The 27,814-nt window shown below is 43.6% G+C and overlaps 1 protein-coding gene across 2 annotated transcripts in view; it reads left to right on the top strand.

The window, feature by feature from the left end:
* Positions 1 to 4,624: 4,624 nt before the first annotated feature.
* Positions 4,625 to 27,814, top strand: part of RASGRP1 (RAS guanyl releasing protein 1) — a 78,830-nt gene continuing 55,640 nt past the window's right edge. For both annotated transcript variants that reach the window (XM_081226855.1, XM_081226856.1), the window contains exons 1-2: positions 4,625 to 4,749; positions 9,218 to 9,402. In XM_081226855.1, the coding sequence (XP_081082981.1) occupies positions 4,715 to 4,749; positions 9,218 to 9,402 (220 nt within the window). In that variant the 5' untranslated portion in view covers positions 4,625 to 4,714. The remainder of the gene's footprint in view (positions 4,750 to 9,217; positions 9,403 to 27,814) is intronic.

A 27,814-nucleotide genomic window follows, 5' to 3' on the forward strand; every position in this document is an offset into this window, starting at 1 on the left:
CAGCTTCTGGTTTTTTTAAGCTATTTGGGCCAGAATCCGAAAGCAAGAAGTTCTATGCCAGAATGATTCAAAATAGGATTCACTGATGGACTAAATTCTTGCACACAATACAAAAATAAAAGTTACAAAAGGGGAAACAATGAAAAGCAAGATTCCCCCTACTCAGAGCCACCTAGTTCCCCTTTTCCAGAGATAACTACTGAGATCTATTATCATCATGAGAGGTAGCCCTAGAGCTGTATTTTGTAAACTATGATCCCAACCTACTAATGGATCAATTTTGAGGGTCCTGACCAGCATTTGTTTTTTAATGTCATTAAAAAAAAAAAAGATTTGAAAGGATCATGTTTCACACAGCTTGTGTTTCAGTTTGACATGTAACACAAATGTACATCTGAGTCACAGAGTGTAAAATGTGATGTTACACTTCTCACCACGGAGTAATATTCAAAGCTGTTGGAAAGCCACCAACCGGGCAGACCCAGAAGTTGGACATTATGAAGGCCGCTTCCACAGAGAACCTCCCGCCCTTACTTCCCATGAGTCACTCTGGAACTCAGCAGCCAGACCCTGTAAAGCAGAAGTCAGATCCCCTCCCTCCTCTGTTCAAAGTCTTCCAGGGACCCCCATCTCACTGAGAGCAAAAGCCATGAGACAACATATATTTCTGTTTGTTTGTTAATATCCTAAAACAATTCCAAAATCGAATAAAACATATGGGCTCCATGATGTAAAGAAATATGACCTGTGGTGGGGAGAGGGTCCCTGAGAAGGCGCTTCAACAGAAACGAGCAGCATCCTTCAGCTGAAAACAAGAATGGATATCTTAAAATACCATTTATAGGACATTTATCAAATTCCCTTTAGAGAATCCTGGGGGTACCTTAAGGAGGTAGAACGCTCTCCAGAAGAGCTGGCCCATGGACAGAGAGACTCCCAAAGAGGCATGGGCTGCCTCCATAAGAAGATGCCGAGGACAAAGAAACATGCAGGAGTCCAACCATAAGCGCCCAAACTACAGGCCTGGAGCAAAAGTGGCTTCTTCTCACGTGGGCAATTTCTCTAGCTTTGGTCTAAGGTGAACAGCAGCAGGGATGTACAGTGTTCAGTGTGGGATGGCCAGTCACAATAATAAAATAATGAGGCCAATTCTCCCTGTCTCAGAAACAGGAGCAGCACTCAGCAGGAGAGGAAAGGATGATGCCACATCCCCTCCCTCCTTTTCTCTCTCCATCTCTCTTCACTCTCCCGTGGAGCTGTGTGTCCCTAAATGTGGCAGCTTTGTCCTCATTGGTCCATATGGGTGCCTCAACCGGAATACCCCATGGTGTCCCCATGAGGGCGGGGGTAACCCAACTCTGTGGTGGCAGCTCCTGGAAATCAGGGTATAACATCCTAGCATATTTGGACTTGTCTGTTTATTAGACACGCAAGCTCATGTGAACGAGGCTCTTGTCTGTCAGGTTCTCTGTCAGATTCTTAATGCCAAGGACAACATCTGACACTAAGTAGGCACCCAGTGAATGTATCTCAAATGGATGAAAAAATGTTAGACCACAGAGTGGAAGCTGTGGTGGCCAGTAGGTACTCCAAGCATAACTAATCATCAGGCAGATTCTGCAAGATGGGTTTGTACCCCCTGCCCCTGGAAGGCAGCCCTGCGTGTGCCCTCTGGGGCGACTTGCCAGTCTGCTATGCGTTTGGTATAACTGTGCCTTTGTGATCTAGGTGAAAAGAGATGGCAGGTGGAAGGAAATACACAAGCAAGAGCACTGAGGCTTGTGAGGGCACAGGACACAGCAATTACCAGCAGTGACCAAGTCACAACCTAAGAGGTCAGGTGCCTGGGAGGGCATGGCTGGAGGCCAGGCTGGACAGGTAAGGTTAGTTGTGAAGGTGAGCAACGTTAAGAAGTTTGTAGTTTATTCTGTAGGCAACTGGAGAATTCCTTGGCAGTTTGGAAGCAAAGAAATGACATGATCAGGTAATTCTGAAAACAACATGAAAAAAGGATCAGAGAAGAGGAGGTTCTATAACTAGGGGGGCCATTATGAGGCTATGACACATGTTCAGGTTCAGAGATAACTGGGGCCAAGACATGTGGCTGTGGAGATGGAGAGGAAGCCCTGGGGGACAATTCGGGGAGGCGACCAGTTGGAAATATGGTTTGGGATGTTAGATATCAAGGTTAGATATTCAGACATGGGAGTCATTTGGGTCCTGTTGAAGTCATGGAAGAAATTAAAAAACACCTAATTTGAAAAAAACCCACCGGATTTGAGTAGTGGATCATTTAGAAAATCTGATGAAAACAGGTGTTTTTAGCTTCAGAGGCTTCACAGATACTCAACAAAAAGCCAAGTAAAAGGTCTGGGGATATCAGTTAAGAGCCCCTGGTTGAAAGAAGAAAGAATAACAGAGAAAGGGTCCCAAGGAATGACCTTACCCAAAGGGTGAGCAGAAGACAACAGTGGTCCCCAACCTTTCTCAACTGTTACAGAGACATTGACTACTGCCTATCCAAGAGTTTGGAGAAGCAGAAAAGAGGATAAGAGAACAAGAGAAAAGAAGGAGCACTTTGTTCCTGAGGTCAGAGGTGTCTCAGCACCATGGAGACTAACCACATGGCAGAAGATGAAGAAAGAGATGGAGGTAACTTCTAATTTTTTAGGTGTTTGGAAAAGACAAATTGCTCAAGTAGGAACAGCCAGAAAGCCTCTTCAAAGCGTTCAGCTGGGCCCAGAAACCCAATCAGGTGCAAGTGGAATGCAGAGCTCTCAGGAAGCCCGAGCAGAAGACGCTTCCTAGGTAGAAGCAGGCCTCTTTCTTTAGAAAACTCAGCAAGACTCACAAGACTTGTTTCTCGAATGAACTAATAGCTAATCATTTCTATACTTATTACATAATGAACTGCAGGTGTATAGCTGCATACAGCTGCCTGCAACTGTGTTCAGTATTGTGTGTATACACCCAGTAGCCTATCTATCTAAACACATTTACATATATTTATGCATTTATATAAAGGTACGTGTTTATCTATTTGGCATGTATACATATGCATTACAGTGTAATTCTGGAAGAGTGTCATAATTTAATATTTATTAAATATCCAAATGTTCCTTCTACGTGTATGGCTGTGACTGAGGACTTTGTTCTATTACACAATGTTCGTGAGCATTCTCTGGAGAAATTTCTTACTGCTCTCAGGATCAAAAGAGTTGATCTTCTCTTGAGCAATTTTTTTTTTGTCTTGCGTGTGACAGAAATTGAATTTTAGACAAGGCTTCCCTTTGGAACATGACTGCTAGAAATCCAGGAGACAAATCTTTGGTCCCACTTGTAGCAAGTGTTTTGGACTCTATGGGATGCATCAAAAAAAATTCATTTCTGGCTCCATTTTATGTACTTTAATTTTCACTTTTCATTTCATACACTTCTTTTTGTGAGTTACACACCTTTGTAAGCTATCTTGAAGTGTTTGTTTGTTTGTTGTGTTTAGGATAAGGTGGCATATACGTATGAGGCTTTAAGGTCCAGAACACTATGGCTGGGAAGGGACTTATTAATGTGACTAGAGTTAGGGCATGTGACACTGATAATGGGTATGTTATTAGGACGATCCCACAGCGATTACAGGGAGTCAGCCAGATCTCAGCCCAGGTCGTGGTTCTCTCTGCTGTGTACTAGTTGTGTGAATGGGAAGCGTATTATTCTCTAACCCTTCATTTTTTTCATCTTTAAAACAGTGACCTCTTGGTATTTGGGGGAGATGGCGTACATGAGGAATGTACAGAAAGCACTTAGCACAAGGCACTCAGCCAACATTAGCTATTGCTGTCATCACTATCTTTTCGGCAAGCAGGGGTAGGCAGCCATTTCTGACCAGATCTGCCGTCAGAAAGCCCTCCCCAGCCCAGACCCCCTCTCTCCCATATCCACAGACGCCAGGCAGCTGTGTCCCGCCTGACCTGCAGCGCACCTGCACACTCGCTGCCTCCCGCAGGGTGCCGAGCACGTATCTCCGGACCAGTCTTGTTAATTGCTACCAAGAAGACACCCAAAGGCACAGGCTAAGGCGGACCCACAACCGTGTATTCGTTCTTTACCCCACCCCCGACTCTGCGCTCTGATATATACCAGAGAGGCCTGCGAGGGGACGAGGGGTCTTCGGGAAACTGGACTGAAATTCGGGAAGGTGTGGGCGGGGGAGGGGGCGTTGCCCCGAGAGCCACCAGGTGAAGTCGGTTTCCCCCGGCTCCCAACCCCTCTCCTGGCGCTGGTTTGGTGATATCTAGGGCACCTGGAGCCTCCCCGCCCTTCCAGCTCCGCTTCCGACTTCAGCCTCGGCCCGGGAGAAGTAGCCGCCAGGGGTAAAAGGCGAGATTGGAGGGAGGCGCAGGCCTCCGGGGACTACCGAGTAATGGGGGCAGTTTTCGGGGAAGAGCTGAACAGCGCCACACATTTCCTCGGCGATAACATCAGCGCTTGTCAGGTGGTTGGAGCGGGCGTGTGTGTGTGTGTGCGCGCGCGCAAGGAGGAGAGCGAGGGGGCGCGCTCACACAAAGTTTGTGCCTGCGGGTTCGCCGCGGTCGGGCGTCCTGGGCGAGGAGGCCGGGGCGGAGGGGCCCCGCAGGCGGTGGTGGCGATGCGCCGCACCCCGCCGAGCCTGTCCTGCCGTGCTGGGTGAGGCGGCTCCTGGAGCGCGGCCGCGACCATGGGCACCCTGGGCAAAGCGAGAGAAGCTCCGCGGTGAGTAGGGGCGCCCGTTTCCTTTCTTGGGGCGGGGGCCACAGCGCGCGCGGCCCCAGGACCTCGCCGGGACGGGAAGTGTTTGGGGGGGGGCGGTGGCGGCACGGCGCCGCCTCCTCTGGGAAGTTGAGGGCCCGGGGTGCGGGCGGCGGCGGCCGGTCGGGGTCTCGGCCGAAGTCTCGGGAGACGGGCGCGAGGGACGGACGAGCCTGGAGCGCCCTGCGCGTCTCGCCCGATGGACTGGGGAGGGAGCCGGGTTGTGCGGACGCGCGGCCAGAGTTGGCCCGGCGAGCCCAGGAATCGCGCTTAGCGACCTGGTCCCCCGGCTCCGGGCCCCTGGAACTCCCACTCGCGGACTTTCCGCGCCCCCTGCACCTGCCGCAGCTCCGACAGCGCCACCTGGCGGCCCGTCTGGCCCTGCGGACGTCGGGCCGGACCCAGAAGGCCAATTGCCTTTTCCAGGAGTGCACAGGGGTCAGTGAGCCACATAACCACCTGGGTGGAAACCTGCACTCCCCTCCACCCACCGTGATCCTAGAGACATGTTTTAGGAGGGTCTTGGGGGTGACAGAAGATGAAGGAAAAGTGACCGTGAGTGAAAAAGCTATTGGCAGGAGAAGGAGGCCTGGAGGAGCCGGGCAATTTTGAGTTTGTCCCCCAAAGGGCCAGAACTGGACAACTGCCTGGGCCTGGGCTCAGCATAGGGCCGGGAAAGCTGTGCTCTTCCCACCTCCATCCACGCAGACTCTGTTGCTCCTGGCCGTGCCCAGTCGAGGCAGGAAGCGTTGCCCTGCTGGACCTTATGGATCTAAAAGTTCTTGGTCCTTTATGCCCTCCCCCACTCCTTCCTGTACCGTGAAGGTCCGGCACTTTGCCTTGCACGGGACTGAGAGGAGGAGCTTCAGTACATTCAAATGAGTCTGTATTATGGGAATGGGGAGAGGACAGGACTGGAAGAAATCCTCACTAGAAGCCAGTAAAAGCCATCTTCCACTGCAAAGAAAGTTGTGGAAGCTTCCTTTCTTTCTCCTTGTCCATTTCATTCCTTACTCTTCTGGGCTGAACTTCATGAAAAATTCAACCCGAAATTATGACCTCCACTGAGATACCTGAGGCTGGAGTGGATTGCACCTGAACCACTTCAGAGTTTTGACAGTCTCCTTCAGCAAACTGGATGGAGCCTTAGCCAGTTTTAGCCTCAGGAAACACTTTCAAGTTGTTTCTCTAGGGCGCTTTTTTTTTTCTTTTTTTTTTTTCTTTAATAATTGAGGGAGCTGGTGAGGAGACATTTGCCTACTTTCCTTTAAAAATACATATGCCTTTGCAGACTTAGAGGCGAATGCATTCTATGTCTAAAATAAAGCATTTTATAAATCCTTATCTATAGCCATTTCACCAGAAGAGAACGCTTTGAAGGTTTGTCATATAGCAGCCAGTCAAGAGACTTCCACAGCAAAATTGCCCAGTTTCCTAGTTTATGGTGTACATAACCCCCATCTTCCTGACCTCTCAGGATGCCATTTCGGTTTTAGCAGTTTCTCTTCTCCCTGGTTTCTCCTGCCCAAGCCCTCTGAGTCTCAGCGGCCTCCCCATGACTACATCTCACCCTCCCTTCCCCGTCCCTTAAATACTCCCTTCAAGTTCATTCTTTCTGCTTGTATTTTACCAGTCCCTCCTAGTTCTGGTAAAAGCATCTACCTCTGAGAATCACCTCCTGCACCAAAGTGGTTTCCCCTACAGGTGACACTAGGAAACATTGCCAGAATTACAGCCAGGGCAGTTTTTGGAGTCCTGAATGGTTGATGCTACCAACTGAGGGAGAAAATGGAATTTTCCCTGGATTGGCCAGATGAGAGACAGAGGTAAACACCCACATCCCTGCGCCAGCGGGAAGAGCTGTGTGTGGAGACAGGCTCCAGTTGCCGTGGCCTCTTCTCTTGGGGCTAAGGAGAAATAATATGGAAGGCCTAAGAGAAAAAGAGGCTTCTAAAAAGAAGGACTTTGTTTTCATCTTTCCCAAGTCTGCCTTGGGTAGAGGTCTTAATGGTGAAGAGGCAGCAGCTGAGGCCAAAAGCTGACTTATCCCAACACTGGACAACCAGTGCCAGGTTTAGAGAGTCATCACTGCTTCTGCGGAGGGAAGGGAGCATGGCATGGACACAGGAGGCTTGGCTTCTACCTGGCTCTGCACTGGTGCCCAGTCACATTGCCCTTCCGAGCCCAGACCTCCATATGAATGGGTGAAGGGCTTGGAGAATGACCATGGAGGGGCCATCCAGCTCTGGGGTCTGAGGACTTTGGGGGACCTGAAAAAGAAGTAGGACCCAAGATTCAGCCTTTATGTTATCAGCTATGCTTTTGGAGGTTTTTACTTTTGTCTTAAGTTGAATTGACCCTTTCAGTTCCTCTTGCTAATTCTGATGTAGTGAAAGGTGCATAGTCCCAGGCACAGTAAATATTTATTAAACCAAACCAGAGAGGTGCCAAGTACAAATCCCAGATCAAGTACATATGAGTTCTACAACCTTGTCTATGTCATTTAGCCTCTTTTAGACTCAGTTTCCGCATCATGAAATGGAGATAACATCTCTCTGGGCTGTAAACTTTAAAGACCATGTAAATCCCCAGCCCAGAGCCTGCCATATCAAAGGTACTCAATTCAGGGTGGCCATTATTTTCTTTCATTTTCAGATGCTGATCTGTCTTGGGGCTATCACGGGGCCTGGGTAAAAATCAGTAATGGCCAGAAACTTGATCAAGTTCTGTAACACCAACCTGATCTTTCAGAAATCACTGCCTTGGCTTCGCAGATTCCGAAGAGCCAGTTTCTGATTGGATTTCACTGAGCCCATCCTAGGTTGGAACAGCTGGCAGCAGCCAATGCCAGACCAGCATTCTGGAGCTACTTTGAGAGGGAACTCGAAGGTCAGGGCGTACCCTTCACGAGTCTGGCTTTGTACTAAGTGGTCCCACTGTCTTTTTAACAGGGTGGTTTCCCAAAATCCATGTGTGCCCCAGCATTTTATTTTGATCTGAGTACTTTTTCAGCCCCTTCTGGGTGAGGTTACATCTTGTTGAGAAGCTTTCCTCAACACTCCACCTAGAACTGGTTTTCCCCCCTCTGAGAACATCACACTTCTTGCCCTTGGCACTCACAGGACAGTTATTTAAGATTTATAGAGTTATCTTTTCTTGGTCTGGTTCTGATTCTCCAACTAGATTTTTGTATTAAGGAACTTCCAGATCACCTTCATACTACAACAACTAACATATAATGAGTATGTTTTACAGTTTGCCAAGTACCTTTACAGGCTATCTCACTGGTCCTCTCTGGCCTATCACACATGTGTTGCTCATAGGATAAGTACTTATTGATTAATTAATGCCATTGTATGTTTATCAAATATATAGTGGTTAGTTAAAGCTATGGATCTCCGGTATACTTCTTTTCTTCATCTCCTCTTTGGTAATAAACATGAAATAGCCAAAGCCACAGTAAGGAGAGGAGAATATACTCAAAGGAGTTATCAGAAACAACACCTATCACTAGTAAACCTTCAAAGATGATAGATATGTCTCTGTATGTTATGTTTATTTTTTTAATGGAGGGGAAAATAAAATGCTTAATTAACCTACTGATATCATTTTGCAAACAACTTGACTTATACTGTTGAGGTCATGACCAAAGATAAAGCTAAGTGAAAGTGGAGGAAGGTGACCTGTTGGGCTCTAAAGCCATTTCCAGATTCAGACTTGTCCTTTTGTATTCACTTCTGGAATAAAGCTCTCATAGTCAGTAAGGACTTGATAGAATAATGTTTAATGATAAAAATGACTCAGAATGATTGTCAGTAATGAAAAACAGAATCTTAGAACCAACCAAGATTTGTGAAAAAGACAGGGCTAGCTTAAAATCTAAACACCACCGCCATAACCCTCACCCCCTGCACACGGGTCCTCGGTCTTTGCCTTCTCCCCCAAAATCCTTAAAGATGTTTCTGAGGCCACCTGACTTTCTGCAGTAACTCTGGTGTTGCTCAAGACGAATGAATTTAGCTGAAGATGAGACCAAACTTAAACAATTCTTAAGACCCAAGTCAGTGGTCTCAGGGCTAAAATAAAAATTTATTGCTAGGAGCTAAAAACTGCCAAGAATAGTCTTGCGTCTGCCTTTTCCTTTCAGGAACTGGAGAAAGCAGGCCAAAGCAATCCTAACCCCAGGCTGAGGAGCCCTGTTTGCAACCCTGAAGTCTCACCTTGCTATTAGTGTGAGAGATGTCTCTTTAACAGCTAACCAGTCCGTTTGGTGCCTTTACCAAGTGGGAGGGGTATGTCTTATCAGCCCAACTCCTGGGATTAATTCTTTTATCTCTACTCCTTTCCTCTTCAATCTGCCTGCAGAGCGCGGAGCTGTCAGTGTGGTCGTCCCCTGGCTGCTCAACTCTACCTGCCTTTTCTCTTTCCCCAGGAAACCTTCTCATGGCTGCAGAGCAGCCCCTAAAGCAAGACTAGAGGGGAAGCCCTCCAGCAGCCCCCTGCCCTCGCATCCCAGCCTGGCCCAGATCACCCAGTTCCGAATGATGGTGTCTCTGGGACATTTAGCCAAAGGAGCCAGCCTGGACGATCTCATCGACAGCTGTGTTCAATCTTTCGGTGAGTTGGCGAACTGCCCACATGCATAAAAATCGCTCTCTTACTTTGTTCTTCCTTAAAAAGTGTGTTATAGAATAGCAACCTAGATTGCATTTGGGGTTTAAAAATATCTCTTGAGCCTTTGAAATGTTGGAGACTGTGCAGTGCCTATGGCACATGACTATGTGGGTGTAATAGGTCGTGATGAGAAGTGCGATTTAAAGCAAGAAAAGTTACCGAGGAGAGTTTGCATTTCCAATTTTCTCAGGATGGAGGTTTTTCTTGTGATGAAAAATATGATAAAATGCAGTGGTACATCTGGTGCTTTTCTGTCCTTGTGTTCTTGGGTCACACAAAGACTGGGTTACATGAGCAAACACTGTTATCAAATAGAAATTCGAAAGCCTTTGGATCATTTGGACAATAAAGTCTTAATAATTCCCCTCACAATCTTGAGGGTGGTTGTGGAGCAATAGAAAAGGACCAGGCAAAGCCAGATGTCTGTGCCTGAAAGGTACTGGCAAATGAGCAGTGTGATTGAGGGTTGAGGATCTATAAAATGAGCAGACAGACACATGGGCAGGGAGTTATCTAGGCGTGCACTCTGTCATCACCCGTACTCACAGTGAGGGATGAGCAACTTAGTGCAGCTGACAAGCAATTATCAACAAAGTTGCCCTATTTTTTTTTAATTTTGTAGGCACTGTCTTTCTTTTGATTGTTATGTGTGAAGTAGTGATTGAAAAGTACTAAGTGTTTGTTCCCGTTCCAAAAAAGAAATGATGGAAAATTCCTAGAGTTTCAATATCACCGGTCCCCCTCCTTGCCCCTTTAGAAACCCCTCCATCTCCCACCGGGAAGCAGATGAGCATGTGTGTCTCAGCACAGAAGCGCCAGCCAGCCCTGCCCCGGTGCCTCCCAGGGAGTATAGGGGAGGCTTGATCAGATCCCAGGTAGCACAAGTGCAGGACTGTTAGAAGTCAGAGCTAGGGCTTATTCATTGGCTGGACCTGTTTAGTGCTCAGTCAAACCTTATTTGTAGAATTCAGAAAAAAATGACATTTTGGAGATTCTCATTTAGTACAATCAGCAAAACATTGAATAGTTTGGGTGGGGGATATATGTATATGTATAGCTGATTCACTTTGTTATACAACAGAAATTAACACACCATTGTAAAGCAATGATACTCCAATAAAGATGTGAAAAAAAGAAAAGAATAGTTTTGGTGATTCCACCATTTGGTTTAAAGCAGCGGTTCTCAAATGTTCCTGCAAAATCAAAATCACGTGGAGGTTTTTTGTAAAACAGATTGCTGGGTCCCACTCGCAGGCTGGCTGCTCTAGCAGGTCTGGGGTAGGGCCCAAGAATTTACATTTCTATCATTTTCCCAGGTGCTGCTGCTGCAGCTGATCCAAGAACCTCACTTTGAGAATCACTGCTTTATTGTTTATTATCGATTTTTTAACTTGGAAAAGAGGGAGTATTTTTACTAGTTTAGCATTAGATTTTAATTAAATTTCTATTTAGTCTTTGAGCTGGGATGAATTTGGGAGCAGAATGGATGGTTTTCTATTTCAAAATAATCTCTTTGGAAAATATCCATGCAAGGAGATAAGCTAGAAGATGGGGGGATGGGTGGAAGCATGGCTGTAATGAGCCATGCATCATGCACTTTACTTTCACCTGCTTCCCGACTTGATAAGCTGCAAAGTTCCTACTACAGTCGTGATGGTCTTATTTACTGGTCTTTAGCAGGGCACTGTGACTGTTTCATGAATAAGCATTTTTATTCTCTTTCCATTTCACTGTTGAGGAAACAAGGTCCAACAATATCTTTATCACGCCATCTTTCTTCCTCCCCTGCCAGTCATGCAGCTGCCCGCTCAGTTCAAGGCTGTTGCCCTAACCTTCAAATCATCATGACGTCAACCTGAAAAATACATGACCGATTCTGAGGTCCTGCAAAATAAAAAATGACCAAGCCTGACCCACTCCCCTCAGTGAATCCTAGCAGGGCTAAAGATACTGTTTCCTGGATTATGTTGAACTGAAAAGTACCTTAAAATCCCAAAGCTATTTTAAAAAAAAACCCAAGTCTAATAGTCTTTTATCCATTATCATGAAGTATCAATAGCCCCTAATTAAGCCCCTAATTGCATCTGACACTCAGCTGGGCATTGCATGAGAGAATTACAGTGACCGAACCCCTATTCCATTATTCAAGCTTAGAATACCTGAGGAATGCACCGTTTGGGGAAAGAAAAAAATGTACCAAAGACGGGGCAATGATAAGGTAAGGTGTGCAGGAAGAATAAATTCTTTAAACCATGTAGACTCTGAGTGAGTTCGCGCCAAGGGTGAGGGCATAGACTAGAGAGAGCAGCCACGGTCTGTTCACACCCCTCTCGTGCAGGGCGTGGGAATGCTGCCGGAAGGCAGCAAGGAGCCATCACAAGGCAAGGCTTTGCACCTGAGGTCCTGCAGGGTTTCCTGCCACAGAATTTACATGAAAGAGGCAAAAAAGAAAAGATACCCTATGTCTGGAGGGAATGGGAGATGACACTTTTGTCTGTGAATTGGACTCTGGTTATCAGTGGACGTGTCTAGTGGGGCAGGGGTGTGGAGCTAGAGCTGGGGGCCGGGAAGCCAAAGCCGGATTGTGACAGGCAACCATCCACGGCAGGACATTGCTTGTGCTTCTGGAGGTCTCCTCAGAGGTGATCCGAGAATAGTAACGCGAGGCTGATGTTTCTGTTGAAACTTACCTTACTGGTTATTTTCTCTGGTTAGTATAGAAGAGTTTTTGCTTTAAGAGTAAAACAATCTAGCCTAGTTTTTTATTCATGAGTTTAGAAGTCTTCTCATTTGAATACCCATGGAAAGAGAGGGAAATACCACTACCAAAGTGTGGGGAAAGTTTTTTTTTTATCAGGGGGAGTGGGGCAGGGTGTCATCTCTCCCTTGAGACTCAGGTTTCAGCCACTCCTTCCAACAACTTGAAAAAAAAGGGGGAGGAAATAAAACCTCTTTTGAACACAAAGACTGACTAATTAGTCCATTTACTTTTTAGTACTTTCTCAACCTCACCTTGGTGCAGATGCTTTGAAGAGGTTTGAACTGTCTACAGCTGTGCTGTCCAGTATGGCAGCCACTACCCACCTGTGGCTATTTATGTAGACATTTTAATTAACTAAAATTAAATCAAATGTAAAATTTAGTTCCTAAGCTTCACCAGCCATAGTTCAAGTGCTCAGTAGCCACAAGGGGTGCCTGCTGCTGGACAGAGTAAATAGAAAATATTCCCTTCTCTGCAGAAAGTCCATTGGATAGCACTGGCCTGGGTAGATGGTTAACTGGAAGGGGAGAAGCAGTGTGGGATTTGCATTTTTCTAGCAGCTCCAGCTAATAGTCTGAGTACTGTCTAAGGCATCCTGGGCATTTGGCAGTCTTTACTGATGGCTCTCTCTTTAGTATTATTAACCATTAATTACCACCCACACTCTTCTCAGAGGAAGGACTTATTACAAGGCTGTTAGGGATGGATGGGTGGCCAGCATGTACAAATTAAGGCCTCTAGCAAGCCTCCCGATGTCACATACAGGGTTACAGATCTGTGATTAGAAATTCAGAGCCTTGAGTCATAGTGCGTTGCTTTCACCATGAAACAACCCACTCCCACCTTCTGTTTTGATCAGAGGTCATGCTTTACATTGTCACCATATTATTGCTTATTAATCCACTCTTCCACTGAGCGTAATGAGGCAAATCATCACAACCCTGGTACGTTTATGTCAAATGGATGTGAATCACACTATCTGCTTTAGAGGTAGGAAAGACCTATGAGATCATCTGGGCTCCTGTTTTTTTTTTTTTTTAAGGGCTTCAAATGCTTGGCTTTTTATTTATTTATTTATTTTTGGCTGTGTTGGGTCTTCATTTCTGTGTGAGGGCTTTCTGTAGTTGTGGCAAGCGGGGGCCACTCTTCATCGCGGTGCGCGGGCCTCTCACTATCACGGCCTCTCTGTTGCGGAGCACAGGCTCCAGACGCGCAGGCTCAGTAGTTGTGGCTCACGGGCCTAGTTGCTCCACGGCATGTGGGATCTTTCGAGACCAGGGCTCGAACCCGTGTCGCCTGCATTAGCAGGCAGATTCTCAACCACTGTGCCACCAGGGAAGCCCCATCTGGGCTTTTTATAATGTTTTTACTTTGTAAGAGGGCTGCCAGCTTTGAGGGCTGAATGGAAGGCTTCAGATGTCCCAATTCTGCCCCCCATCTGAATGCAAGACAACTTCTGACAGCCTCAGAAAGAAAACTGCAAACATGTCCCAGCAAGGGACCCTCAACAAGCAGCCCTCCTGCTTCCAGGTCGAGTGTGGGAAGAAACTCAACATCTTTGTCTTACCGGACAGCGAGAAAGGAAACACAGCTTAGCTAGTATCTTATTTATGGTGTGTTGTTTATTTCTTTCTTGGAGGGCTATATGTATTGATTTTCTTTTAAACTCAAAACAACTCTGAAATAAGTCAGGTATTAGTGTCTCTATGGACAGAGGAGACAATAAGTGGAGCCTGTGAGAACTGAAACAACTTGCCTCATGCCCCTAGCCCCCCGGCCCAGTCTAAAGAGAAAACACGCTCCCAGAAGCCTCTTGAAAGCTGAGCTGGGCCATGCTTAGGTCCTTCTCCTAGGGCAAGCTCCCTTCACTCAGGGGAGACCTGCATGCCCCACAGGGCAAGTCTGCACTCTTTGCCCACAGTCTGCAGGCCTGGTGTCGCCCAGATTAGAAATGAAACTCCATTCAATGTAGGAAACATTTATTGGACCCCATCTATATACCAGATATCTGCTTGGAATTCTCTCAAACAAATTCTGAATTAATTAAAATTAGTGTGTGCATTGTATCTCCCAAACGAGAGAAACCTCCAGACTAATAGGTATATTTCCCGTACCACTAATAGATGTCTTTCCTGCAGTTGGATGTTAAATGCATTGTATAGACCTCAGCTTATTAAGGGTAAAACACTACATCTTTTTTTTTTTTTTTTTTTTTTTTTTGTGGTACGCGGGCCTCTCACTGCTGTGGCCTCTCCCATTGCGGAGCACAGGCTCCGGACGCGCAGGCTCAGCAAGTATGGCTCACGGGCCCAGCCGCTCCGCGGCATGGGGGATCCTCCCGGACCGGGGCACAAACCCATGTCCCCTGCATCAGCAGGCGGACTCTCAACCACTTTGCCACCAGGGAAGCCCTACATTTGTTTTTAAAGTTAGATCCAAAAAAGGCAAACACACACTTGTTGGGACTATTGTTCCCTCCATGGCAGAGGGAAGATTCAGTGTTCCTCACCACTCTGCAACTTAGTCTGTGCACCAAAGCCAAGTGCCCAGATGCAACAAAAGCACAAGACTAGACGCCAAGGGCCATGATGTTGAAGGGCAGTTGGACCCAGGAACCAGCAACTCCAGGAACAAAGCCAAGTGTAGGGTCAGGAAGGCTGGCCATTGTGAGGACAGGCCCTTTGGGAAGAAGACCACAGCTGTCCCAGCAGCCTCCTCAGTGGAATCTCCCATCTCTGGGAGTCATGGTTGCAAGATTTCGTATGTATAGGATGGTCCTTGGGGCACCCACGTCCTGAGGCTCCTGGGCATCAGAGCAGCTCCCGGGCATGACTGTTCTTAGCCCTCTGGAGTGAATGCATATTCTATAGTTGGGATGCTGTATATTGTACGGAGCCTCCTTGCTGCATCTTTGATAGACTGGCATGTCTGCCCTCTCCAGGTGTGAGATACAGTGACTAGGAATTTCCCTTCTCCTCCTTTCTTAGGCCTGACAGGCTGGGCCTTTACCTGAATTGGCCCCATTCATCTTCACAACAACTCTGTGAGGTGGATATTATTTTGCTCTTTTAATTAACAGGTAATTGAAGCTCAGGAATGTTAGTAACCTGTGGAAAGTGGCCAAACTCATTAGTGGGAGAGCCGCTGAGATCTGAACTCTGACACTCCTGTTCTCTCCACTCTACCAGAGGTTCTCTAGCTTCAGCATGAGCAGTCATCATGGTGGGGTGTGTTCAACTTCCAGGTTCCTGAGGGTCAACTCCAGAGCTTTTCATTCAGTTGTGGTTTTGAAGGCGGTGACCCCACAAACTGATTTTGAGAAATACCATCCTACAGCACACTTGCTTCTTGGACATCCCAGAGCATCTTCTCAGGCTTTCTAGGGAAACACGGAAAACTTGAAGAATACAAATCCTCTGAAAAATGATAGAGCAAATAGGTTTTCAACTATATGAACTAGACAGTCACGAGGCGAAGCCAGTGTCCTGGCCATCTCTAAAGCAATCAGTCCAGATCTAACTAGGGAGAGGCCTGCCTTTGAGAAGGTTTGCAACTCTGGGCCCACTTCTGTCAGATTTTCCTGTATTTCTGTCCCTTTTCAAATGCAGGAACTCTCTTGAAAACTCCCCGCCTGTCAGTCTTTTGGCCGTGGAAATAAACGGAAAGTGGTGGTCTATTACTACTATGATTTGGTTCCTTGCACTCAAAGGCGGCATTCCCAATGTGCATTTCCACCTTTAAGCCACACTCAGACCCGTTTACTGCGGTGCTGGGGGCCTGGCTCCCTAGTGTATGCCAGTTCCCCATGGGTCAGAGACCCAGAAGTAGTGGCTTAGCTGAGGGAACTGGAGAAGTGCTCCTCTGAGCACTTCTTCAAAAGTGCTGCTTTTGCAGCAGACTTTTTAAGGCCCTGTATTGACATGAAGGTTGTTAAGTCCGTGATGGAAACACATTAGGAAATAACGTGAAAGCAAAAATGGTGTGTTCAGTTGTTGGCTGTGCTTGGCAGTGAGACCACCGGGGAAGGTTATCTGAAGTGCAGACCCACCCCTGGCCCACCTCCTGTTGGTAGGACCTGCCTGCCTCTTCCTGGAGCTGTTACAGCTGCTAGACTTGGTGCCTTGGTCTGCAGGTAGTTTGGGCTACCAGCTAGTTGGGGTTGTCCTAGAGTGGTTACGAGGAAGACAGCAGGGAAAGAGCGAGAGAAGAAGCAGGGTCAGCTACGCGCGTCCTACGCACATGCACAGGGCACCACACTTGACTGGGTGCTGTCGCAGTCTTGAGAGCGGTTGTTACGTCATCAGGAGTTTAGCAGGCCAATTGCTAAATACAGGCATCAAGAAAAATTAAATTATATAAACTTACAGTTATATTAAAAATAAAAAGAAACCCTCAAAACTCATCATTTCCTCGTGTATTACCACATTTTACTGTCATCCATCTTCTTGAGATGGCCATTGTGTCTGTATGGTACAAATGCTATATAGTGATACGCTATACATGTATAGCACATACGTATCATACATATACATATAGTGGTGTGGAGATAGCTGTGTCCCAGCTCCATGGTCCGTGAAGTCACGCCAGGAGCTTGACGTTCCCTGTGTTGGGAGTATTTACTCCAGGGAAATGGGCAAACACTACCAATCGGGTTCATCTCGACCCCACCCCTGGAGAGGCCATCATTAAGCATTTACCAGCACCTTCCCCCAGCTACGGAGGATGCTTACACGGCAAAGGGCAAAGGTGGGAAGCTGAAAACTGGAAATTTTACTTTGTGTTGCCTGTTTAGGAGAAAGTATTATTTGCCGTTGTTTTGCTACTTTCATCTAAGTATCTTGTAAAACAACTCTCCATGTGTTCTTCAAAGAAAAGGAACCATATATCTTACAGTTAAGGAGTCACATATCAGTGAAGTTGAGAAATTTTTTTGAAGTGACAGATCTGTGGTCACAAGAGGGGAAAGGGGGCTGGGGGGGTGGGTGAAAGGGGTGAAGAGGGTCAGTTGTATGGTGACAGATGGTAAGTAGACTTTTGGGGGTGATCACTGTGTAGTGTATATACAAATATTGAATTATAGTGTTGTACACCTGAAACTTACATAACAGTAAAAAGAAAAAAAATGTCACAGTGGAAATTTAAGCCTGAGAGATTCTCATTTTGGAGTCGAAGTTATTCTGTGTTTTTGTTTTTTTAATTTACCTCCTCTAAAAATTCTCCATGATTAAACTTTCCCTTATTTCTGATCAACTAAACCTCAGTTTTGTGACTTCTGTTCTTCATTAATACATTAATGCTAGCATTATATGCTGTTTCTCTTCGTTTCTGATTCCATCTGTTTAATCGTTTGCCTTCATTTCTCTCTATCTGGTAACAGGCACTATTGATACATAAAACCAAGCTTTTGTTGAGTGTGTTTTCATAAGTTTGTTTGCTAACTATATTTCTAACTTTGTGAGCTGTCCATATCTTAGCCTATTTATCACTTGTTTAGTGTTTTTATTATTAGAGGTTTTGAAAGCTTTTTATGGTTAAAAAAAAAAAGCCTGTTAACTCTTTGATTGGCATTTGCTACAGGCATTTTTTTCCTCACTCTCATTTCAGTTTTTATGTTGTTTTGGGGACGTTAATGAATATTACATTTTTGTGTAGTTAAATTTTTCATGTTTTCTTTATCTTTTCCTTTATTAACTCTGAACTTGAAAAAAAATCCCAATTCCAAAGATTTCGTGACTATTCCATTGTCATTTTAATTAAAGTTTTATTAAATCCATTGTATGATATAATTCCATATTCCACTATTGTGGATGATCAGTAAAACTTTGTCAACAGTTTTTGCTGCAAAAAAAAGAAGCCTTCAGTCTTGTTTTTGAGGTTGTCATTAGCTTAAACCCAGAGCACTTGGACTGTCACTTTGTAACTCAGAGCCTCAATTTCCCCTCACTGTCATACTCCTGAAATGATTTCTGAGACTGAAAATGTCTGGGAGAAGGCGTAATGGGGTCTCAATCATGATGTTGACTGTGAACTTGTAGGTCCTTTGGGAATTTGTCTGGTTTTTTTGTTTTTTTGGGGTTTTTTTTTGCTGTATGCAGGCCTCTCACTGCTGTGGCCTCTCCTGTTGCGGAGCACAGGCTCCGGACGCACAGGCCCAGTGGCCATGGCTCACAGGCCCAGCCGCTCTGCGGCATGTGGGATCTTCCCGGACCGGGGCACGAACCCGTGTCCCCTGCATCGGCAGGGGGACTCTCAACCACTGCGCCACCAGGGAAGCCCAATTTGTCTGTTTTTAAAGAAAGTACTTTTGACTATTAGAAGAGCCAGTATCCTTAGGGTGAAGACTTAAAAGACCAACCAAATTTAAATCGATGTTTTCCCTAAATTATTAATATAGACTGAATCTATGTTGTACTTACATAGACTTTTTTATTGTGGTAAAATGTACATAACATAAAATTTACCACGTATGTAGACTTTAAAATTTTTTCTAGTAATAGTTACCTTTTGAGTATTTACTATGAACAACACAGTATTTATATTAATATTTTTATTTACATATTCTCATTTAATTCCCACTACTTTATAAGTTCTTGTATTTACAAAGACCTGACTATTACTCAGCTCACATACTTACTTTTTTTCCAGTTTTGTTTTTGAGACATAATTGACATACATCACTGTATAAGTTTAAGGTGTACAGCATAATGGTTTGATTGACATATATTATGAAATGATTACCACAATAAGTTCAGCTAACATCCGTCTTCTCATACTTGTATTTACAAAGATCTAACTGTAACTCAGCTCTCCTGTTTGACTTTTTAAATTTTAATAACTTTTTTTAAACATCTTTATTGGAGTATAATTGCTAAAATTTTAATAACTTTTTAAATTCTGTTCACTATAGAAAGCTTAGAAAATACAGACTAGCAAAAGGAAGAAAATTGCATTCATCCATTCTACCACCAAAAGCAAGATAAGCACTATTGACACAGTTGGGTATATCTTCTAGATTCTCTTCTATGCATGTTTATGTACTGCAATCATATTAACTTTATTTATGGTAGATTGACTACAGTTACCTCTTTGCTTTTCATCATTCACATTTTAAACAATTATGATCTTAAAATCAGTATTAGTATTTATAAAGAGGTGTGCTAGCACACAAAGTTGCTTTTCCATCCGAAAATTGATTTTAAAAAATAATTCTGGCATAATCTCTTCACATATGAGGCACAAAAGTGAAGGTTGCTTGGCAACTAAAATGATTCTAATGAGGACTTAAAGACATTACAAGAAAAGAAAGGGAGTTACTCATTTCTTTCCAATGCTAAATGAGAATTATGATAACCATGACTGATTATAGTTGTAATAAATGAAGGAAACAAAAAATGCTCCCATTAACTTAAAAGTCTAGAGGTGAGCTTTTTTTTTTTTTTCTTTTATGTATAGGGAAAGTCAGCAGGGTTTTGCTGAAGGGAAACAGAAACAGTGGAAAAATCTTGTGTCTTTGTTAACTTTCTAAGAGAATCTTAAGAAGTAGCAACCGGGAAAGATACACAGTAGAAGCACAGAGATGCTACAATTTGGTACGTTTGTGATTCTTCTGTGGAGATGGTGGGCAGTGGTGTGAGGGAGGACACGTTGTCTGCTTTGGTTTTTTCCAAAGAGTGGTCAAGGGCCCTGGGGAGACTGCTGAGGTTCTTACCAAAATCTTCAGGCAGAAGATGCTGCCAGGATGGAGCTTGGATTAGAGGGACACCAGCAATTAATTGAAATGAACAAAGGGAGTAGGGACCAGAGGTGCTGTTCTTGAGGGGGAAGGGGAAGCAGAGATTGGCAGTTTTAGAGTGAAGGAGAGAGTGGAATAACCAGAGTAGTAAGGCAGTCAAGGATGAAGTCACTTGGGAATTTCTGGGGTAGGGGAGCAAAGGTAGCTTTGTCTGGCTTCCCTTCACTGATGTCTGTGAACCGCTGTTCCCCCAGGACTTGTTTTTGTCATCTTGTGAAGAACCCCATTTAAAGGAGGCTCCCAGGACATTTAGGAAGCCAAGAAATGTCCCAGCATTATGATGTATGAGTCTATCTTGTTAGAATGTAGTTACAGCCTACAGAGCATCCTTAAGTCTGGTGAGCAGTTAATCCTTTTGGTTAATTTTGCATTCACTTATTTAATGACAGGTGCATAGGGATGTTTTCATGCTCCCTTCCCCCCTTCTTCCTCCCCAGCTCACTTGCATCCTGGGTTCCAGATTTACTCCACCCAAACCTCCTTTGGTGGGTTCACCATTTCCCTCCACTCCCAGGTAGTTCAAGACACACAGTGAGTCACTCAGGCTTCTGATGTGTTGCTTTCCAGAAGACAGCTGTAGTTGCCACACTCCTGGCTGCTGGACTTTGTCTTCCGTTATTGCCAAGGATGAGCTGAGTGCGTGGTGACTGGGGTTCACCTGAATGTTTGGCACTGCTTTAAATAAACCCGGAAGGACCTATTCCCCACAGTTACTGTGCCTGTGGTTCCCCCACCATCTCTGCCCTCAGTGGCTTAGAGTCCTGTTACCTGGTCAGCAACCACCAGCATCTGCCCGAGATGGACTTAGCTTCAGTTAACTGAGAAAGTATGCCCCGAAAATTGCAAGAAATATAGAAGAGGATTCTCTGGACTAAAAGGGATATAAGGGACATTTCAACCAGTCATAACATGTGAACCTTTATTCTAAATGTACACACACACATATTCATAATTATTATATAATTATATGTACTTGGAAATTTGTATGCTGAATGGATATTTAATGATATTAAGGAATTACTATCGATTTTATTTGAGGTGTGTTAATGATGCATTGGGGTTTTTTTTCCTTAGGAGTTCTTATTTTTTAAAATACATACTGAAATAGTTACTGATGAAATATCATGTTTGGGATTTGCTTTTAAATAATATGGGAGGGAAAAGTGAGTGGAGTATAGATGAACTGGCCATGTTCTGATCTTTGTTGAAGCCAGATATGTCCATAGAGGTCCCTTACATTGTTTTTGCCTACTATGGTATATGCTTATAATTTTCCATATTGAGATCTTAAAAAGAAAAGTATTCTCAAACCTAAGAAAAATAGATGATTAAGAATTCCAGAAAATTCAAAGGAATCTAGTCTAATTTTTTTGGGTGATGAAATAGAGTGCTATGTCTGTCTTAAAGAGGGAAGAGGAAAGTCAAGAATAAACATAGGGTGCTTTGGTTGCACAGCACTGAAATACCTGATTCGTGTCCTGTACTTGACATCCCACATCACATTCAGCCCACTCCCTGCTTCAGCACTGAGATGTTGAATTCCCGGTATCCAGAAAGAACAAAACAAAACAAAAAAAACTGCAGACTTTAATCTTCAACCCTACTATCAGAGGCAGGACTTGGAGTTAAGTGACTGAGAGAATGTAATGCTGTCCTCCCCACCCCACCTCACACACACACACACACACACACACACACACACACGCACGCACGCACGCACGCACGCACGCACAGTTTTGGTTAGGGAAATGCCATGGTCGTGGTAGAGCCTGATCCCAAGAAGGCAGTGAGCAGATTACAGAGGAGGCCATGGGAGGCCACACAGCATGGTAGTCTTTGGAATTCACTCCTGACTCTGCCATTTACCAAATGTTGGCCTTAGGCAAGTTATTTTACTGCAGTTTTCTCATCTGCAAAACAGATAATAATGGTGAAAGGTTTTAAAGGTCATTTTAGTTTGGGTGAAAATTAAATGTTTGTTTTAGGTAGGTTTCCTCAGAAGCAGATCCTGAGACAAGGATTTGAATACAAATAGCTTACTTTGGAAAATGGTCCTAGGAAAAAACTGGGAAGACGGCTTATAAAGGGTGCATTGTCAAGTGGGTTACTACTCTAGAATCAAGGTAGAAGACTTCAGAACTATCCTACCGAAGGCAAAGGAGCTGGGGTATTTATATGGCAAGTACCTCCAGTCATTGGTTAAGGGCTGCTTCTAGGTGTTAATTCTCCAGCATGTTTTCTCCAGCATGTCTGGGCTGCTGTGCGCACAGGTGGGGATGGGAAGGACCTCCAAAGGAAGCCCTCAGGCAAGTTGAAGTTGGGTGGGCATACACTATAATGGGAGGGCCTGAGAGTATGTGGGTGGGGTACTGATGGCTCTGCTACAAAGTAAATGCTCAGTAAATGTTGGATGGGCAAATATAGGCTACATATAGATCCAAATAGATTCAGAGCTTGTTAATAATCGTACTCAAAGTATATACATACAGACATGGGTATGGATGGATGTCATTCTGCAGGTGTAAACACTTATAAGTGGCTCTGGACATTTTCATCAGACTTAAACACAGTCTATGTTTTTGTTAGACATACTGATGGAAATAAGTACATTAGATGAAAATCAAAGTTCAGGAAGATCAATAAGGAAGAGCAAAGAACTTGGACAGCACTTCAATAGGAATAAATGTCTCACACTGAGATGTAATAATATTGCTTTATATATATTCTGGATGGAGAAAAACTAGGGTAATTGTCATCTTATAAAAAATACCAAAGGATATTAGTAGATTTTAAATTCAGCATGAGCCTATAGTTCCATGTGACTTCTCAAAAAGTAATCTGGGATTGCCTTAATAGAAATAGACTTTCCAGGTTAAGGGACTCATACCCTGAATGAATTATAAGGTCTAGTCCTAATGCTAGAACTTTTTGCCCTTAGCGAGTTTCTTAACATTTCTGAGACTCAGTTTCTATCAACATGAAAGTTAATACCTATCCTCTATATTGTTGTGAAGTGGAATCTTAGTAGAAAGAAATCATTTATGTAAAATTTTATCAAAATACCATTATAGTAGATAATCAAAAATAGATAAATCAAAAATAGTAGATAATCAGAATGTTAGGGTTAGGATTTAGGGTTTAGGGTTAGGTTATAGACTTGAATGTTAGTGTATCATCCTCCCAGATTAATAATGCAAACTGCCAAAGGGTGCATAATTGCATCTTGGAGATACAAGATGGAGATATCTGGTTGAAATGGCTGTGTCAAAAAAATTACAGGATGTTGTCATAATAGACACAGGCAGGTATGAACCTAGTACGTAGTACTATAATTTTAAATTTTACATGAATATGAGCTATATTAATAGTTTAGTGAATAAGACCCCAAAACATAATTCCCTCATTTTTCAAAATATTAGGACAATGACAGAAATCCAACATGAACTATCTTACAGAATTTATTGAAGAAATACAGGTATTTCATATAACTGAAGCACAGAAGGAGTACAAGATACCTGTAGGCCTTGGAAACATCTGAAATTAGGGACTAGAACACCATCAGGAGATACCAGCATGTATTTCTGTCTCTGTCTCTTTCTTCTTTCTCTGACTTGCTTCTCTGCTTGTCAGCTAATCATTTTCTTTCACTGAAGATTTGTTTCCTCCCTGGACAGGGAATATGGTGCTAACAACTGCAAATCCTGTATCTCTAACCATTAGAGATTTAATAATTTTTTCCTCAAGTTCAGTGAAAACACTGCCAGGGAAGAACTTTGGTTGGTTCAAATTGGAGTAGATGGCTACTGCTTGAACCAATCAACTATGGCCACAGGGGTGGAGTAATTTAAGAATGGACCATTTCTCTCTAGACCCACATGACTGAATTTGGGGGAGAAATTTTTCCCAAAGGAATGCTGATGTTCTGGGCACATTAAAACAACAATGTCCCAGAGAAGACATACAGATGGCCAAGAGGCACATGAAAAGCTGCTCAACATCATTATTAGAGAAATGCAAATGAAAACTACAATGAGGTATCACCTCACACCAGTTAGAATGGGCATCATCAGAAAATCTACAAACAACAAATGCTGGAGAGGGTGTGGAGAAAAGGGGACCCTCTTGCACTGTTGGTAGGAATGTAAATTGATACAGCCACTATGGAGAACAGTATGGAGGTTCTTTAAAAAAACTAAAAATAGAATTACCATATGACCCAGCAATCCCACTACTGGGCATATACCCAGAGAAAACCATAATTCAAAAAGATACATGCACCCCAATGTTCATTGCAGCACTATTTACAATAGCCAGGTCATGGAAGCAGTGTAAATGCCCATCAACAGACGTATGGATAAAGAAGATAGGGTACATTTATACAATGGAATATTACTCAACCATAACAAGGAATGAAACTGGATCATTTGTAGAGACGTGGATGGACCTAGAGACTGTCATACAGAGTGAAGTAAGTCAGAAAGAGAAAAACAAATATCATATATTAACGCATATATGTGGGGTCTAGAAAAATGGTACAGATGAACTGGTTTGCAAGGCAGAAATAGAGACACAGATGTAGAGAACAAACGTATGGACACCAGGGCAGGGAAAGCAGGGGTGGGAGGTGGTGGTGGTGTGATGAAAGAAAAAAAAAAAAAAAAACAACGTCTGTCTTACACCAAGATCAGACCGAGCACTAGAGTGCAGGGCATTACTAAATTTAGGTTTAGTCTCTGGGTTTTAAGACAGGAAAAGAAGGCTAGAAAGAGTACAGAGGAGGTAAACAGTTAAGGAATGATATAGAAATAAAATCTATGAGGATATAAGATGGCAGCACCTGAAAAGATGACAAATTAGTGGTTTTTTCTTTCTTCTTAGTCTTAACAGTGTTAAGCGTATGTACGTCTTGATAATGTTGTGCATAGAAGAGTTAGTGTGTATATGTCCTCCCAGAGGACAGATACAGAGTAAATGGACTTCCCATTTATACACATATTAAATATCAAAACACGAACTCCCAGTTCTGGCCATGATAGATTATTGGGTATTGGAATTATTTTTCTGCTGTAAACAACTATAAAACTGGACATAACATGTGAAGCAATTATTTTTTTTAACATGCATTTTTAAACATCTATTTATTTATTTATTTTGGTTGAGCCAGGCTTAGTTGCGGCCTGTGGGATCTTTAGTTGGAGCATGCGGACTTCTTAGTTGCAGCTTGTGGATTTCTTAGTTGCGGCACGTGGACTCTTAGTTGTGGCATGTGGACTTCTTAGTTGCAGCATGCATGTGGGATCTCATCCCCCCACCAGGGATCGAACCTGGACCCCCTGCATTGGGAGTGCAGAGTCTTACCCAGTGGACCACCAGGGAAGTCTGAAGCAACTATTTTTAGGTATTAGAAAACAGGACAGACTTGTGATTATGGATAAAATGAAAAGATATAAGGTAACCTCAAAACTTATCTTGGTTTTCTCCTGGCACTATACAAATTGTTGTAAAGAGGACTAGAACTCAGAGAGCAGCATCTTGCCTGGCAGAGGAAACAGAGTTTGTGTTCAGGGCTTCTGGGATGGCTGGAATTTGTGGAGTAGGGTGTTGGAAAGAAGAGATCTCTTGTCTTTGGCCAAGTGCTAAACTGTGTACAAATATGGTAAGACTCCATGCCACCAAATTGTTACTGGGGGTCTGTGAGTCAGAGGAAGTCTTATAGTCTGGGAAATATTGCAGTTTGGAACCAGCCAGAATGGAAAGATATAACACCTGAGGCATTCAGCTGAGACATGAAAAAGACCACAGCACAGGAATAGGAGTACTAGGGCCCTAGAATAAGAGCTACTCTTGAGCCACCCTAACAAAGCCTAAATCCAGGCCTTGACAGGATGAGTTTAAAGCTCCAGTAAATTAAATGTGTCTATAAATTAACATGATCCAAATTCTAAACATTGTATCCATAATGCCCAGCGTGTAATATAAAATTACAAGACATTTTAAAAAGCAGGAAAATGTGACCCATAACCAGAAGGAAAAAGAATTAAGAGAAATAGACTCAGAGTTGACACAGATGTTGGAATTAGTAACTAGGGAATTTAAAACAGCTATTATAAATATGTTGAAGGACTCAGAGTAAGGTAAACAGAAGAGTAACTCAACAGATAAATGGAAACAATAAAATCAGAAGACTGACAGCACCAGCTGTTGGTGAGAATGTGGAGCATCTCGAACTCTTAAACATTATGAATGGGATTGTAAAATGATATAATCACTTTGGAAAACTGTTTAGCAGTTTCTTATACACCTACCCTATGACCCATCAATTGTACTCCTAGGCACTTATACAAGAGGAAGGAAAACATGCCCATGATATGACTTATACAAGAATGTCCATAGTGGCTTTTGCCATACAAATCCAAAACTGGAAACAACCCAGATATCACTCAACATCAGAAAGAATAAACAATACGCTATGTATACAATGGAATACCTATTCATCAATAAAAAGGAATGCACTGCTGATGTAGTCAACATTGGTTAATCTCAAAAATGTTTTGCTTCATGAAAGAAGTATTACACACAAAAATACACACTGTATGATTCCAATATATGAAGTTCTAAAATAGGTAAAACTAATTTATGATTTTAAAAAAATAAGAAAAATGGCTTTATGGCGGGCTGAGTTGGAGGAACTGACTGGGAAGATAAGGGAACTTACTGGGTCATAGAAATATGCTAAATCTTGAGAGGGTTTGGGTTATAAGGATGTATGTATTTGTCAGAAGACATCAAACTATATGTTAAAATTTGTGCTTTCCACTGTACCTCAGTAAGATAGAAAAATTTTTTTCAAAAAACAAACACCAAAACTGGCTAGCAGAAAACTGGTAGAAATTTCTTCTGTAGGAACTTTCAGTGAGAGGACATCTTTTCACAATCTATTCCCATGTGGTAGAGCTTGCTAGAAGGTAAAGCCAAGATTTTCAAGGCCTACCAGATAGCAAGTGAAGATGACTAACTTTTGTTTCATCTCTGGTTTAATCCTTTGGGTTCCTCTGTGATTGTGTGTGGTCAAATATGTGAGGGCCAAGATCTGAGGGACAAATGTCTAGTGACTCAGAAACCAGAGCCCCCTTCTGATGATCACTGGGCAGGGGTGGGGAGATAAATAAAACCCTGCCAAGAACATCCTTATTTAATCAGTTGACCTGCTGCTAGTGAAATACTCTTTGTAACACCCCACAAACTACAGAGGTGAAATGGCAGTCTACTTGAAAGTTAATTCATGAGACCATGCCAGTGTAGAAGAGGGGTTCATTGAAATTTACCAAGAACCCACACATTTCATTTTAATCATACTTGTGAGTCTGTTCCAATTGTTTTACCAGAGTTGCTGAAATATTATAAAATGACTAATGTTCAATCCCCTTATGGTTCCTCTCTCTGGCAGAAATATTGTGAGTGGTAAAAGGCCCAAGAGTTGGATGGTGGGAAAGGGAAAATGAGATGTTTTCATGTCCTGGATAAAATGCCCCTGGCCAGACAAAGTACAGCAGGGTCATCCCTGGGATTGAGCTTTCGGTGCCCCTTCATTAATGCCTGGAAAGTCATAGACCTCAGTGGACACTTCCCAGGGTTCCAGGGAAGAGGTGAGAGAGAAGACTGCCCAGACACCACAGGCAAAGACCCTTAATCAGCAGAGCCTGTGAAGGCCCCAGGAGAACTGACATCTTTATGTTGGAGAGTGTGAAGGACCCTGGTCTCCAGCTTCAGGGATAAAATATCCCCTCAGAATAGCTTTACTC

This window comes from Mesoplodon bidens, assembly GCF_964165515.1.
Source record: "Mesoplodon bidens genome assembly, chromosome: 3".
Lineage (NCBI taxonomy): Eukaryota > Metazoa > Chordata > Mammalia > Artiodactyla > Ziphiidae > Mesoplodon > Mesoplodon bidens.